The 17,230-nt window shown below is 41.4% G+C and overlaps 1 protein-coding gene, 1 long non-coding RNA gene and 1 pseudogene across 2 annotated transcripts in view; 2 read left to right on the forward strand and 1 right to left on the reverse strand.

The window, feature by feature from the left end:
* Positions 1-9,453, forward strand: part of LOC146645612 (uncharacterized) — a 41,188-nt gene extending 31,735 nt beyond the window's left edge. Inside the window, exons 4-8 of the mRNA XM_085394219.1 lie at positions 2,306-2,480; positions 5,451-5,549; positions 5,764-5,855; positions 6,171-6,311; positions 9,196-9,453. Of these exons, the coding sequence (XP_085250345.1) occupies positions 2,306-2,480; positions 5,451-5,549; positions 5,764-5,855; positions 6,171-6,311; positions 9,196-9,453 (765 nt within the window). The remainder of the gene's footprint in view (positions 1-2,305; positions 2,481-5,450; positions 5,550-5,763; positions 5,856-6,170; positions 6,312-9,195) is intronic.
* Positions 9,454-12,020: 2,567 nt separating this feature from the next.
* LOC146645613 (uncharacterized) lies at positions 12,021-13,271 on the forward strand. The gene is made up of 2 exons (XR_014909156.1): positions 12,021-12,421; positions 13,023-13,271. It is a non-coding gene; the product is annotated as an uncharacterized LOC146645613 (long non-coding RNA).
* Positions 13,272-14,465: 1,194 nt separating this feature from the next.
* On the reverse strand, positions 14,466-15,132 carry LOC146645614 (polyadenylate-binding protein 1A pseudogene; annotated as a pseudogene).
* Positions 15,133-17,230: the final 2,098 nt, after the last annotated feature.

Below are 17,230 nucleotides of genomic sequence, written 5' to 3' on the forward strand. Positions count from 1 at the left end.
GCTGGCACACTGTGGCTGTGCACCTAGAACTGCTGCTGAACCCTCTGCTGTACCCCTTCCCTGCAGCTGCACTACACCAAGATACATGAAACTTCTGACATTTTTAAACTTTTTTTCTCCAAGAGTTACAAGACTGTCACATAGAATCAGTTCTTCATCTGCGTTAAATGCTATTGTCTTGCTCTTATCATAGACTGGCTACATACCAGATGATGTGAAAGTGTCGCCATACAACAGGAGAATGCTATAAAGTTCCTCTGCTAAGTTCGCAAATATGGACGGGTCATAGCTCAGTGATTTGATTCTGACCTGATGTTGGTACTTTGTCACATAGTTGTCATTGTGATACTTCACTTGGAATGCAGTACTCCAGTGTGAAGCTAGTCTCAAAGAATATTTTCAGTATTTCACTGTTGGCTACTCTCACCACAAACTTGGACTTTAGGGTACCTTGTTTATATCCTACTAAAGTTTCAAATAAGCTAAATTCAAAGATTGAAATGCAAACGGACGCGTGCTGCAGCACTTTTCTTTTTGTGTTTTTTATGCTTTTTCATTGCTAGTTCCTGCAATGCACTGATCACTTTCAGTAGTCAGGAACTGATAGACACTGACCTCAGCCTGAAGCTAGACTTTATTTGGATTGGACCCACAGTATCCATCAGGATTGCAAGACCACCAGGAGCTCCATCGGTTATTGTCAGGAACAGCAAGAGATGGCAGGAGAGGAATAAAAAGCTGGGATGCAGAGCTGGCTATCGTGTCCAACTGCAAAAGCAGCAACACAAACCCCTGCTTCCATTCATCTTCCTAACTAACGACAGATCCCACACAAACAAAATGGAAGAGCTACAATCAAAGATTTACTACAACCATTTTGTCCGGGCGTGTTATCTACTGATTATAACTGAATCTTGGCTCCATCTACAAATATCTGATGTTTCACCGCCAGGACTGCAACAAAGACTCTGGTAAGGGATCACCTAAAACTTATCATTAGTAAACAGCAGAGAGACCAGCTTGAGGGCATCCCTATCGTTGCTGGGGATTTTAATAAGCCATGTTTGAAATCAGTAAACTCGAAATTCCACCATCATGTTAAGCGTCCTACCAGGGGCACAGGATACTGGAGCGTGTGTACAGTAACATCAAGTAAACCTGCAAAGCGACACCCCTACCCCACCTGGGACAATCTGACCACCTCTCTCTCCACCGGATTATAAGGCACATTAAACGAAACAAAACAGTCAGATTAGTCAAACTTTACTCAGCTCATTCTTCTTGCTTCCTCCACTTCCATACCATCGATTCCTAATGTCGTTGCAGTATATTAATGACTAACCTCGTATTGTGGATGGATTTTCTCAGTTGTTCTCCTGACTGAAGTTTGGTCCGTTTACAGCATCCTGCCATGCGATTGCATTTGTCTCTAACCATCGGGAACCCTCACGTTAACTTTTATCGAGTGGAAAAAAGTTAGCGTTCATCCTCCAGCTTCACTGTGTATATGCTATGCTAACATAGCTGTGTATATCATTATATACCAGCTAGCCCAACTTCATTAACCCTACAAACATCACTGCTGTTTAGTTTTCTGTCTTCATTTATGTAGTTTTCTGTCTTCATTTCTTCTTCATCTTCTGTTCCTGCTGGAGGGTCCTTCATTTAAGTGATAGCAGAAATTTTCAGAAATCTCTCAGTCAGAACATGGTATATCATGTTTAGGTGGAAACTAGCGAGCTAACTTCCTGCTAACTCTGTTAAGTATAATAAATTCTGTTTTCATGGATGCCTGGATGTTAAACTTAATTGTTACACCTGGTAAAGCAGCATAGCTGATCATTTTGTTAAAGATGAAAGAATTTAGACAGTTTTTTAACTCTCAGTGATGCTGCAGTGTTTGTTTGACTTTGGGACCTGAAGCAGAGTTTGGACCCAGATTACTCTGCAAGGCTCCTGACTACGGTAGCCGTAATGCTGCGACAATCCATCAAGCGGTGCGGCTTCGTAGCTTACCAAAGTCGTACTAAAACATTTTTGCCAGATTTTTGAGCGCCGTGTACCTCATAAAATCAGTTCGAGGTCAGTAAGCACAACCAGAATTCATACATAAGGCGCACTGGATTATAAGGCGCATTGTTGATTTTTGAGAAAATTAAAGGATTTTAAGTGCGCCTTATAGTGCGGAAAATATGGTATTGCAAAATATATAAATCAGACGAGTCGATCCCACACCGATCCCGGCATTTTCCTAGACATGAGTAGGTTGTATATTTTATGTAGTTCTAAAAATCTGTTAATCCAGGTGGAGACTATAGGAGATGCATACATGGTGGTGAGCGGCCTACCTGAAAGGAACGGAGACAGACATGTGGATGAAATTGCCAAGATGGCTCTGGATCTGGTAGCAGCCGTCAGACAGGTCTCCATTCCTCACATGCCCAATGAGAGGCTTCAGCTCAGAGCTGGCATCCACACAGGTCAGAGGAATTTATTAAGATACAGCAGATGTTTTCTGTGTTATAGAAAATTTGAATCTGCGTGGGGATTGATAAAAATGTGAATCACTACAGTGACCTTGGTCAGGTGCTTTGTGGTAAGTACCATCTAGTAAAGGAACCATATCAGATTACGATTCCTGGATATTCAAGGTCAAGGTCAAGTTTATATATATATAGCACATTTCAAACAGCCGATGCTGCACAAAGTGCTTAACAATATAAAAATGGCATTAAAAAGCAACAATCCTCAACAATTCACAATCCTCAGAGGACGATTCTGTTGAAAATCTTAAACATAGAAATGTTGGCATCCTCACGGAGCTTTAACTGTGTACCATCAGAACAAAGCCACAAAATTTATTGGAGATGATAGACATCAGGTAAACTCAATAACACTTAGTAGCTCTTAGATGCAAAGCCTATATCCAGGTGTTTGAGTGCTTTTTAGTTTGCATACAGTATACACTTACTCTTCAAACAATTTCAAGTTGTCCACATTGTTTGTGGATTTACACAGTCTTTATAGCTCCTTAAGCATTATTCAGCATTAATTCAATCTTGTACTTTCCACATATGTGAGTATATATAAGTCTGAGGAACATCTGATTTACATTTGCCAAATCTCCTCTTGAAGGTTGTCTCCTTGTGCAGTACTTACTCAAAAGTACTTTCTCCTTATGCACCACAGCTGCATGTTCTCCTTTGGACATGTTAGCAGATTCTCATGTTCTTGCAACTTGTGACAATGGATGAGTGTGCTGCATCTGTGCTGCCAAGATTTTTGCAAGGCAGTCACTCACAGCGTAAACCAACAGGGTTTCAATTCTTCAGTTGAAGAAACAGTTTGCTATTGGTTCTGTTTTGACACAGAAACTGATCTTTGGGCTCTGTTTAAGTTTGTTGTTCATGTATACATTCTTGAACAGGACTTATAAGGAGCCTATATGGAGTGCTGGGAGCAGTCCAGGTGTGCACAAAGAGACAACCATGAAGGGAAGATTGTAAAAATTTGAAAAAGGTACTTTTTTTTTTTAACTTCCATGGATAAAGCAACAGATGATTTTGACTAGAATTTGTATTTCAGTTTCTTTGCAACACAAGAGGCTACTGACAAACCCAAAACACCAAGTCTAACATGGAGTATGGCAGTTCAGACAGTCTTCACTGCTTGGCACACACACAGCTGTGTGAGCCGCAGCTCTCGTGCTTGCTTTCAGCCACTTGAATGTTGCTCTGACCGCTTCTTCAAATTCAAATTCAAATTTTATTTGTCACACACACACAACCATACACAGTATGACATGGGGGTGAAATGCTTGTAGCTGTACAATGCCCGACCATTAAATGACAGAAGAAAAGTTTTACAATATTTACAATTTACTACAAAAATTTACAAATTAACTTAGGAATTTACAGTAAAGAATGTGCAAATAGCAGAAGAGATTATAAAGATAAGGATTATAAATTATAGGAATTATAGGATTATAGGAAATGTGTGGTGGTGCGTGTGGTGACGTGTGTGAGAGTCCAGTCTTATAGTGACGTGTTTGGGAGAGTCCAGTCCTACACCTGGTTCAGGCCCCGAATAGCCTGGGGGAAGAAGCTCCTCCTCATTCTCTCTGTTTTGGCCTTAAGGGAGCGGAAGCTCCCTTCTTGTGCATGGCCCTTGGTTCCAGCGTCCTACTGTGTAAAATAGGGAAGGCACAATTAGGTGATGGCTGGCAGCTATGAACCTAACATGCACCTAGCCTATATACACATAAAAACCTGCGTCATGGGATAAGCAATGACACCTCATTCACTTTGTTTTAGTCTGCGCACGAGCATATAGAGCCGTCTTTGTGCAGCTCTCTTATTACACTCATCTCCAGCATTACAGCCAGTTCCTTCTGAACTACTTGTCTTTTATGTACAGATAATCTGTAGGACCATGAACACAGTGTTATACCTGGGTGAGTTTCAAAGTGGTGAGAATGGGCAAGTGAGAGAATGCATCTGGAAAACGCTGTTGTCTGAACCAGCGTGAGATGGTTAATAATAATGGATACTTTATTGATCCCCATGGGGAAATTACTTGTTTTTCTCTGCATTTGACCCATTCACTCTGTGAAGCAGTGGGCAGCCCACTAAGCAGGCGCCCGGGGAGCAGTGTGTAGGGACGGTACCTTGCTCAGGGGTACCTCAGGGTAGCCGTTAAGTGGATTCGAACCGCCGACCTTCCGATCATGGGGCGACCACTTTACCTACTGAGCTATCCCTGCCCCACACAACGGTCTTTCACCAGGTTCCCCAGAGATACAGTTTCTGTCTCTCTCCATGCTTTAAGGGGGTGGGGGTGCTATATGTGTTTTGCTCCACCCCTGTCTGAATGCACCACTTTATAGTCAACATCCCTCACTCACTGCATGACCACAAAAGGTCCCTGCCACTTGGCAAATAACTTTCATTTGGATAAGGAGAGTAATACAAGTACTTTATCATCCAGTGTAAATTCTCAGATTTTAGCCCATCCACAGAACACACACCATCCGCCTAGAAGATCCACCCGGCAGAAGTGTCGTGGCGTTTGCATGAGTTCCCGTGAGTTGGGCAATGCACGTAGCCATAGGTCGCTCAGGCATATCTCTCATGCTTTCTTTTAGCCACTTTAATGTCACTCTGACTGCTGCTTGCAGCTTTTCTCCTGTCTCCACACGCCCCTCACTCCCAGTGTCCTATTGTGTAAAATAGGAAAGGCACAATTAGGTGATGGCTGGCACCCTGGCACCACCCCTCCCAGCTTAGCCACAAACCACACCCCACCACCACACATTTTACAAAAATTACAGTTGATATGTCGTTGCTTTTTTCCCCAATCTTCTTCCATTGATGAATATTCTGAATGTTTAGTGCTAAAGGTTTTTTTTTAGAAGATTGTAAAGTGTTGCTTCTTTTTCTCCTGCGATGCAGGTCCATGTGTGGCAGGAATAGTGGGCTACAAGATGCCAAGATACTGTCTATTTGGAGATACCGTCAACACAGCCTCTAGAATGGAATCAACCAGCCTGCGTATGTGCAGCTAGTCCCAGTATACACTAGCACACACAATATAGCACAATATAGTGGACATGAAATGAAACTAAATAGACTGTATGTGTTGTATTGGAATTTGGTACCAAAAACAGCTTTCTTGGATCTTTCTTGCACAAATATACAAATACAAATCTAGAAAAGCTTAAATCTTTACATGATGTCTGTTGATTTTAATTTTTCTTTATGCCAGCTCAGAAAATCCACATCAGTTCAGAAGCATACCTGGCTCTGATCAAAGACAATGCTTATGAGCTGCAGCTTCGTGGAGAGATTGAGATTAAGGTAAAATAATTTCCAGCTATGCCATAATATGTTATCATTAATATTATTTTATTTATTTTAAGAACGTTCCCAAATTTAAATTAAAAGACAAAAAAGTGAAATTTGGTGGAAATTTTATGTTTGTTAAAGAGTCTTTAGTCCAAGTTTTTATAAAACATTTTCTTACTTCATGTTCAACACAAGTCTAATTTAAGAGATTTCTTAAAATTTCCACATATACACAAACAATATGCAGTGCTTAGTTTTCATTTTGGTTTTTTTGGTGAACAGTACCTTGTCATTGCTCCTTTTTCACGCGTGGTCTTCTCCTGCCAGGGTAAGGGCAAAATGTATACATACTGGCTGATTGGCCACAAGAACTACAGCGTGCAGAATGACAGTCTGGTTTGCCACTGGAATCCCAACATGGCCAGAAAGAAGAAAATGTTAGCAGGGAGCCAGGTATCTGTGAGCAATGTGAGTTAAAGTGCTTTAATATTCTGAATATGTTCCATTAGAGAAGCATCCGTGCATGTCCTCCAGCTTTTGTCCTACATAGTTTAACACTGAGCCTTAAATGTTTGTTCTGCTGTGAATAGCACTGTAGTCATTCATTTGTTGTATAAAAACAGGTTCATACTAATATTTCCCCATTATTTCTGTATTACATCTTCCCTGACCAACTGTAGGTGTCTATAAATTTACATTTTCATCAATGTATTACAATTTTGTTTTGATATTTTTATGTTTGTGTTCTGTATGTATATGTTTTACTGCAATTGTGTCACGTGGGTATTACACCAATTAACCCACAGTGTAACCACCAAGCTAATGAAAACTGGTTCTCAAAAGCATGTTACAATCTCGTTCCAGATGTTAGCATTATTTTCTCATTGACTTATGCTAAATATACCATTAATATACAGTGCTTTTCTACTCTGAGCACTCAACGTGCTTTACACAACTTGCCTCATTCACCCATTCACACCCATTTGCTTAAGCACTTTTTCTAAGCTCTTTCCTATTCCAATGCAACACATCTTCCAGTGTGTGTCAGTGTTCTCCATCCATCCAACCATCCATCTTCTTCTTATCCAATTCAGGTTCACAGTTAGGCTGGAGCCTATCCCAGCTATTATAGATCAAGAAGAGGGGTACACCCACCTCTGATGAAGTTTCACAAGTGTCAGCTTTGCTTTTATACATAGATATAAAAATATGGATATGTACTCATAAAAAATCATAATTATAATATTTCTGAGTAAAAAACTGAATTGAATCAAATCAAATCAGAGTCGCATCAGCAGAAGAAGGGGGTGGAAACAGAAGGGGATGCGGATCCGGTTCAGCAGCTGCAGTAACTATAGCCAAGCTTGAGACATGCTCCGGAACCTCCTCTTCGGGGCTGAAATTGCCCGGCTCCCAACCTCCAGCTGCAGGAGCTCCCTTAGAGACCCTGGCCGTGCTGCTAGGTGATCGTTGGCCAGGGTCACCGCCAGATCCAAGGGCTGGTGGCAGCAGACCCACTCTGCCATTCCCGCTGGGAGCCCCTCCATGAATTGTTCCAGGACCACCATATTCACTAACTGGGCCTCCTCTTTTGTGGGAGGTACCTTTGTCTGGCTCTCGGACTGGTTCTACGTGTTTTTTATGGGTGGCCACTGGCTGCTCCCAGTGCATAATCGCAAGCTCCACCACCATTTGTGCTAGTGCCTCCACCAGTTGTGCAGGTCACATATCCGTCATCACGCAGATTCGCTTTGGGCACAACTGGAGCACTAAGGACCTCACACACAGCCAGAGGGTCACGGTGAAGTACGGTCTTTTATTACTGTTTTGCACACAAACACTTTGGCACATGCAGGCCGGCAGCTCCCAACTCATCTCTGGTGCTACTTCCTGCTCACTGCTTACCTCCTCTCTTCAGGTCCTGGCACCTGCTGAAATAGGAGAGGTAGATCATGGCTCAAGAGTTGGGAGTTCGCCTTGTAATTGGAAGGTTGCCGGTTCGAGCCCCGGCTTGGACAGTCTCAGTCGTTGTGTCCTTGGGCAAGACGCTTCACCTGTTGCCTACTGGTGGTGGTCAGTGTTCGGCAGCCTCGCCTCTGTCAGTGTGCCCCAGGGCGGCTGTGGCTACAATGTAGCTTGCCATCACCAGTGTGTGGATGACTGGATGTATAAAGTGCTTTGGGGTCCTTAGGGACTAGTAAAGCGCTATACAAATACAGGCCATTTACACAATTACTGCCCGGTGTGATGACGGCCTTCCCTGGGCCTGCCTCTTTAGCCCATGTTTAACATCAGAATAGAATCTTAATCTAAAGACCTCATACTGTTGCATCACACCAATAGAACAGAACCCTTTCTACTTTTCAGATTAGGCTTCAGACTTTCCTTGTTGATATAGCCAGGGCTGAATCCTCTCTTAGCTCAATACACTGACTGTTTCTTTTTTGCTCACCCTTTTTCACTCATTGTGCCCCACTCTTCATCTCCCCCATTCTTAATTGTTATTCATCTCTGGCTCTCCATATTAACCAACTCGGCTCCCTCCCCTCACACTCTGAGCCTGGTTCTGCTGGACGTTGCTTCCTGTTAAAAGGGAGTTTTTCCTTCCCACTGTCACCAAAGCGCTTGCTCATAGGGGATCATATGATTCTTGGCATTTTCTCTGTTTTCTCTGTGTTATTGTAGAGTCTTGACCTTATAATATGAAGCGCCTTGAGGCAACTGTTGTTGTAATTTGGCACTGCATCAATACATTTTAATTGAATTGTATTGAATAGCTAAAAAGCTTCAAAAAACGCATTGAACTGAATACATTTATGAGAGCAAAAACATTTAACATAATTTTATTTACTGACACTTATATAACACAGATAGTGTAGCTCTATCATCTAATAGCAAGTACATGATTCACCTCATAGTCAGTATTGCTGCCAGTAGCAGTCTGGTGCAATGAATTAATATATCCCCACAGCACCATAATCACAAACATACTTTTAATGTTATTTTTTGTTGTCTACATTGCATTTTGTACGCATTATAAATTGATCAGAAAATTTCCCAACCTTGTTATTCACAATTCGTTGGTTTTAATGTGGAAAAAGAGTGTTACAGGCAGATTACAGAAAACAGTGCTAATGTTTAGTATATACTGGGACTAATGGGAACATAAAATATGAGAGTGGGACAGTTATATGATTGGTCATATGGTATTCTTGTAACCCTCTTCCGGTGTTATGTTAATAAAAACAACTAAACTAAAACCGACTATGATGAATAACAATCATATGGAATTGTGTAAAAAGCTATGTATCTTTTCTAATATGAATGTACCTTCCATGTGTACTTATGCCAGTCATCAGTGACAGTGCAGAGTCTGACCGAGAAGGCTACCACTCCAGTGTCTCTTCTCATGAACCAAACTTCGCCACAGCCACCGAAAGACAAACCTGGCAAGAGAATGGCAGCTCAGATGGAGACCTACAGCAGCAGCTGCAGTACCCTTGGCTCCATGATTGGAGGACTGCAGGGAGGAGATAAGAGTCCTCAACCCAGCCAGCATAGCAGTGGACTCAAACCTGATCTGGTTCCTGTCTCCAACCAGCATGTGTAGCCAATAACTGCCAGCATAAATTAACCTAAGAGAATCTGAGAAATTAGTTTGTTGCAGGTAGCGCTTTAACAGCTGAAAGACATAGTTAGTTGTCACCTGACATAAAAAAAATTTCAACTCATACTAATTTCCTTCCTGAACTTTTGAGTTGGAAAGTCTCACTCATACCAAGTATTACAAAGAAAGTTCGACATTCTGTCATCAGACACACGCCAACAGTGTCAATCAGGCCAAGCAGACACACAAAGGTGGTTATCTATGGAGAGAATTTTGGCTCAAAAGGGTTATAAATGCATACATTATCATCCACAGCATCAGCTTATTTAAACTATATATATCAACCTTCACAGGGTACTGTGTAGTGTCTGTAATTGGTAAATCTATGTTTTCCAGTAGAGTTCTGTTTAGAAGAAGGCCAGATGACAGCAAGATCTTGAACGCAGCTTACATTTGTGAGTCTATGTGAAGCTGGCAGCATGAAATTCGTCCCCACGTGGGCATGTGACCTGTGCAATTTGTGCACTCGTATTTAAGGTTGTAAGTGAGAAGGATGTTACATGTAGTTTAGACATCTAGATGCACGGAAAGCTTTTTGAAAGTGAAAATCATGTGAAGTTGAACTTCATAAATTATGTGTAAATGATCCGTAGTTATTCATGTTTAGGTGCATGCATTTGCAAAATAGTTTACATGTGGTTAAATTGCTTTGTATTTGTGTGTGGATTGAACATTTTTGTAAATCTTTATTAACATACCATACACACATTTTTAATCCTTTTGAGTCCAATTTCTTTCCAAAGTTATTGGCTCAGAGTATTTAGGCTTGATATTGAAAATGGCCCCAGAACCAGGCTCCTGGCAAGGGACTGGACTCAGTCTCAAGTGTCCCTTAGAGGCAGTGGGCAAGAGTGGGTATTCTTGCTTTCTCCGAGTAGACAAAAGGTTTGTTTTCTTGTGCTGAATAATAGTTCAGAGTACTCAACTTTCTTGGAGTTGCTGGGTGGGGTTCTGGATGATGCCACACTTCGTATCGACAGACTTCAATGACAATGACAGCTAGATCTGGAGGGGCGTGATCAGGTGGAACAGCCAGCCTGATCTGGACAAGAGAAATGTCCTGCCATTGGACTTTTGTTGGGTGGTGGGAGTTAAAGAGTAGGCGCTTGTCTTGTGTGTGGGTTTCTGGTAAACTTCAATGTTGAGGCTTTCATCTTCTTCAATGAGCACAACACTGTCCAGGAATGGTAACCCATTATCCTTGGTATCCTCCTCCCTAAACTTTGTTTTTAACCACTGAGTTGATGTGATCCGTGAAGGTTTCTACTTCTTAGGTTTTGATTTTGACTTAATATGAAGAAGAACTTGTGTTCTTTGTGTTGTGTTGTGTGGGCCTCTGTGTTTGTAGGTTTATGTCCTTGTGTTCTGTGAACAACTTTGTCTAATACATTCCAGACCATTATTGTTTGTACAGCTTATTAAAAACAATGGATGTTTCATTAATGTGGTAGGTCTTAGATAGAATTAATGTCATTTTACAGTGCTGTACAAAGGTCTTGAGCCACCCTTTTTCTCTTGATGTTTTGAAAATTGGGAATAGGTGCAGCGACGTGCAAACAGACATGGAAATATAGTACACAACACAAAAAAAAGAGTCTGTGCAAATCTAACAAGCTCTAAAGTCAAAACTTGATATGGTCCTGGGCTTTGGTCCAGTTTTGAGGGGTTTTTGTTACTGAAGTCTTGTTATTTGATGTTCTGTTTGTTTGTTTGTTTTAGATTTTTAAACTCCTTTATATCGTGACTCCTCTTTTTTAGTTCTTGCTTATTTACATTTGTATTCTGGTTGGTTTATTTTAGTGTAGTTATTTTTAGCTTTCTCTGTGGATAAGGTGCTTGACACTGTGTTGATTTTCTGAAGCCCCAACATTTAGAAACACTCCCCTGGAGTCTTCCCTGGCACTGCCCCTAAACCCACAGCCCCATCCTTCTCCTGCAGCTGAGCCACAGACCACACCACGTCACACACATTTAGTCTTTTTTATTTAAATTGGGGATATTGCTTTACATCAGTTCTAGTGAACTATGTAATGGGATCTCCTGAAGCAGTGCCCCTGCACTCCATTCCTGCAAAGAGTGTGGCGAAGGTGCTCTTTCATGTAATTACCCAAGTCGGCATCCCAAAAAAGATACTGTCTGACCAGGGCATTCATGTCTCCCACACTAAAAGAACTGTATGAATTACTGGGCATTAAAGATGTTTGCATCAGCATCTATCACCCTCAGATTGACAGGCTGGTCGAGCAGCTGAATAAGATTTCAAAGTCCATGATTCAGAAGTTCATTTACGAGGATGAGCACAACTGGGATTGCTGGTTAGACCCTCGGTTGTTTGCATTTGGGTAGGTTCCCCCTTGATCTACTGTTTGGCAGGAAGACACAGGGTGTGTTGACCCTAATTATTAAAAACTGGGAGGAAGGCCCAAGCCCAGCTAAGAGCAAAATTCAATAGGTCCTGGACGGGAGAGCAAAACTACACACATTGTTATCACAAGATAATTTGCAACACATGGACAACAGAGGGTCTAGGATCAGGCAATACTGCTTCCTTCTTTGAGCTCAAAGGTACACAGCAAATTCAAAAGTGTTAAATTTTTTGGTGTTAATAGTCTCCTTGCAAAAGTAGAGTTAATTTTACTCTAAGTAGAGTCACATTCTTTTAATGTAACTCTGAGGTGTAAAATGATAGTAGTTAAAATCGAGTGTTAAAAATGAGTGTTTCTCTGTCAAATCTGGAGGTGTTACAATGGAAACATTAACTCTTGACCTCTTAACTCTGAACTCCTAGAGGGGCTATGACACCAACAGAGTAAATTCACAGACTCCGCCCCCAGCACGGCTCCAATCGAAGCTGAAGTGAAGCCGTTTCAGAACATTTTGCTCTACATATTTGAGTTGTTTGCCATGCTTGGTAAGTCATTTTTTCAAAGATTGTTTCAATTATTATTATGAGCTTTTACTTCTGTGGGTCTTTGGAGTTGAGACAAAGCTGTGTGAAAGGCATTAGCCATGTTGCTCGCTGATAGCATAATATTCTGTTTTAGCTAGCTGAAAGGTATTGTTTGCGGGCAAATACCACAGCCTTGAAAAAAGCTTGCATGTGAATTTTCAGTCAAACTTTTGGTCAAATACACCTAAAACAATGTCTAGAATGTGAAATGTTGGTATAATGGTGCTACTTGAAGCCTGAAAACGATCGCCCATAAAAAAAAAAAAACAAAATAAAAAAAAAAACGAGCAAACAGCAGTAGCAGACGTCCTGACTGGGTTCTACGGTAGCATAGATCCCTCCAGAGTTTTGTGCACACGGTTTAGGTAAAAATGAAAAAGGTTGAGGTTTTACATTTAGTTCAGTATTACCTGTTGCCTGTGTCTTTGTCTTTTGGGAAAATACTTTACACAAGTAATGGCTCAAAGAGGATTCCTTTTTTTTTTTACTGTGCTGCAATTGTTTACTGGATTATTTGTGCCATTAATTAGTGTCAACTAATTTTTATTCAATCTCCGCACAGGATATGCTTGTGAAGATGGAATATGGGGGAGAGCAGAAGTGCGTTGAAGTTCCACAAAGGGATGAATGAAGGACATGCATATTGTATTGAAGAAATAAGTGATGAGAATGCTGTTATTTGCATTTACCATGTCAGACCTTTTGATAAACAAAATTCTAATGAAAGTGAGAACATGTACACTGTTACATCTTTCAGAAAATGTTTTGAAATTGTGGTGCACAGTTCAGAATAAATGTTTTTCAAAAACCATTGCGTCTTTTTAGTAAATGTTTATTTCCAAAAGAAATTTCTAGAAGTTCAGAACAGTAAAATTCCCGCTTTTTAGAATGAATTAGAAGATAACTCTTACGTAGTTAAACTAAAATACTCTTTGAGAGTTAATATATAAACTCTTAACACCAAGTGTTAAATTATCAACTCCAGACAGATTTGGTGTTTAACACTAAATCAGAGTTAACGTACCAACTCTCCAAAAAGAGTTAAATTAACACTCTCTGGTGTGGACCCATATAGACACTTTAATAGTGTTGAAATCAAATCCGACAGTGTTAATTTGGACATGCTGAATTTGCTGTGTACTTTCCAAGTGGCAAGGACCCTTCGTAGTGACACAATGAATGGGTGACACTGACTCTGAGATGGTAGTGTCGGACAGAGGAGGAGCCACACAATGTTGTATGTTGCCCAGTCGTATGTCACTGACAGAGCACCATTTTAACATGGGACCTGGCATGACGATGAGTTCACGGCCCTACAGGTTACCTGAGCATGAGACGAAAATAGTTCAGAAAGAAATAATAATAATGTATACTTTATTGATCCCTGTGGGGAAATTCCTCTCTGCATTTAACCCATTCACTCAGTGAAGCAGTGGGCAGCCACTGGGCGCCTGGGGAGCAGTGTGTAAGGACGGTACCTTGCTCAGGGGTACCTCAGGGTAGCCATTCAGTGGATTTGAACCCCTGACCTTACAATGGTGCCACCACTCTACCTACTGAGCTATCCCTGCCCCCAATGGCTGAAAGACTGAAAATGAGAAAAATAGAAGAGTCACAGAGAGTATGGTGTAGCCCCAAGATGGGTCTCTACAGTTCTGTGTTGACTACCATGAATAAAGTGTCTCAGTTATCCCACGCCCTGGATCGATGAGCTCCTGGGCCAGTTGAGTACTGCTCATTTTTTCACGAAAAATTGCCTTCTTGGATGAATTTGATTGGCTAATCAGTCTTCAGAAGAGGCCAGGCTGTCTAGAGGCTAGATAGCTGCAAAAACATCACTAACACTGCAACAATGTGTACTTGTGGGGTCTTTGGTGTCACAAATGATAACAGTTTAAGTCAAAATTAGAAATTTTCATCACTCCATGAGAACTATTGCCACTGATTTTCAGTCCTGTTCTTGTTTAATTCAGGGTACCTCAGCCTTTTCCCCTTGTTTCCATTCCTAAACAATGGCTTCCTGACAGCTGCTAGGACCAGAGACCGGCAGCATATTTGTACTGGCACGCACTGGGGCTGCGGCAGCTGAAGCATTTGCAGGGCACTGGTTGAGTGCCTGTGTGGGTGTACGCTGAGCAGCCATCAGTGTGGGACCTGGGTGTTGTTGTTGGTGGTGGTTGTATAGATGGTGTTTAAGGCCTGAGGCCTGGGTGCTGACTGACGCATAGCATTCGGCATGTTCTGGAAGTGCTGAGGGCGCACTTCCAGAACTTCCAGCTGGGCCAGCTGTTTGGCAAAGAACACAGCACAGTTCTGAGCCTGTGGGATAGCTGCCATGAGGGTGGGACAGGCTGGTATGGGTGAAGGACAGGATTGGGCACAGCTCGGACAGTGGCCATCTTTTGCATGTACTAGTTGGTTAGATGAGCCTGATGCTCCTCTTTCCACTGAGCAAGGGCCACATACAGTGGCTTTGTAGCCATAATACGTCCATTCATCTCTGTTACAGCTTTAGTGTCCTCCTCTGAAGAAGAGAAGCACACAAAGCCAAAGCCTTTGCTGCGGTCACCCTCCATCATCACCTTAGCACTCATTATGGTTCAAAATGAGGAGAATTATAATCAATATGTAGCTTGCCATCACCAGTGTGTGAATGTGTGTGTGGATGGGTGGATGACTGGATGTGTAAAGCGCTTTGGGGTCCTTAGGGGACTAGTGAAGCACTATACAAATACAGGCCATTTTACCATTTACCAATATATGTATAAATATAAATATATATATAAATATCATTTTTTTTTTCTTTTTTACTAAGTGTTCTGTTGTTAGTAGACTCAATGGTAGCTCATCCCTTGACTTAGGTACTTTTTTATTGCTTCACTGGTCAGTGTTTAGTAGCTGTGTTGGAAAGCACCCGAGCACACAGTGTTACAGACAGGTGAATTCCTTTATTTATAACTATTTAAATGTTTGTGCAGCTTTCCAGCCACCTTGTTAATGCAACACACTCCCCTATCAGGTCCTGGCATCCTACTGAAATAGGGAAGCATGACCATGTGATGGACAGCAGCTGTGTGGGCCAGCCTCCTCTGACACCACACCCTGAACCCACTGGTCCATCCCTCCCCTGCAACTGAGCCACAAATCACACCCCGCCACGGCGGCTTAACAAATAAAAGTGGCTAATGTCCAAAGAAAAACTTTGAAGAGCTTCAGAAAGACTGGAGAACTGAAGATAATTGTTAGTTGTTGTTTTTTAAAGAATGAACGTCTGGATTCTTAGATGCAAAGTATGAAAAATGAGGTGGCTAAAAACTTTTGCACAGTACTGCACATAAAAAGAGAGTAATGCTGAATGACTGAATTCCCTTCAGCAGCCAATATGTATCATCCTGGTGGTACGATCTCCATTACTTTGATTGCAGCCAACTTCTGCTCTGGCTTGGCAACAAAAGCATGTTTAAATGCATACATCCTGCGCTCCAGGTCATAGGGTGCTGGAGCCCATCCTAGCTGCCATTGGGTGAGAGGCAGGCTATACACTGGACAGGTGGCCATTCTGTCATAGGGCTAACATACAAAGATGGTCAACCATTTACACTCCCATTCACACCTATGGCCAATTTAGTTAATTTAACCTTACTAACTGCATATCACTGGGAGAAAGCCAGAGTACCTGAAGAGAACCCACAGTCAATTGGTGGGAAAGAGACAGACTGAAGTCCCCCCGGCTTACCTCCCATCACCTGAGAGAGGGTAAACACCCAGCCTTTAATGATTAAAATGATGTAGCGTGCCATAATATGTGCTTTTGCTAATAGTAAATCATCTTTATTCTTAATGAAAGATAAAGAATATAATTATGATTCATATGTTGAATGAGTGCAGTTTGAGTAATGAAAATTATTCTCTGGATTTTGTGTGTGTGAACATGATCCAGCTTCACAGATTAGTGTCTGTGTGTGACTGTAGGAATGTGGGAAAATTAGGAATTATTCTGTAGTAGTAACACTACAGGAGCAACCAATGCCCACTCATTTAATTTATGATTTTTGACTTTTTCCCTCTCTCTCTCCATTGTTTCTGATTGGAAACAAGAACTGGGCTCCTCTCCTGTTGGATTATATCCACACAGAGATAGGCGCATCGTAGCCATGGCGTGCCCATTTCTGCTTTCCGCTCTCCTCTTAAAGATCAAAACAAAGTCAGCATTAGCTCCGAGTAGGTTGGTTGGATTAGTATAATTCAAATTATTTGATTGCTTGAATATTTGATTATGCTTTTGATTTGCTCCTGCTAAACTGTGTCAATAAAATATCCTGCATTCAAAAAGTTTCTTTTTTTTAAGAGTAAATTCTCGACCATCTCACACTTCTGTTTAATCGTTTTCAGTCTGACATTCATTCAGCTGTGTGAAAACTGTAACTTTAATCTCAGCCAAACTGATTTACTCAGGAACAAATAAAACACTGAACGCAAAACACTGAGAACCTTCTTGCTGTGATGCCACAGTACTACACAGTACAGCTGGTACTGTGTAGCACTGTATTTTACACTTTATATGCTTTTTGTTAACAAATTGGATTTAAAAAATGTACATTTGTAGTTTGCTGAACTTGTTTTGGAAATTTCACAAATTTTAGCCCCAGGAGTCATCGTGGACATGCAGGAACAGTGAAATGTGAAAAGTGTGTGTGATAGGAAACGACTTTAGGATCAATATCAGTTGAGTCTTCAGCTATGAACATTCATATTGAGTTTCAGCTTGTT

Source organism: Rhamphochromis longiceps, linkage group LG20, assembly GCF_057381845.1.
Source record: "Rhamphochromis longiceps isolate RC_006_pf linkage group LG20, R_longiceps_female_GT1.1, whole genome shotgun sequence".
Lineage (NCBI taxonomy): Eukaryota > Metazoa > Chordata > Actinopteri > Cichliformes > Cichlidae > Rhamphochromis > Rhamphochromis longiceps.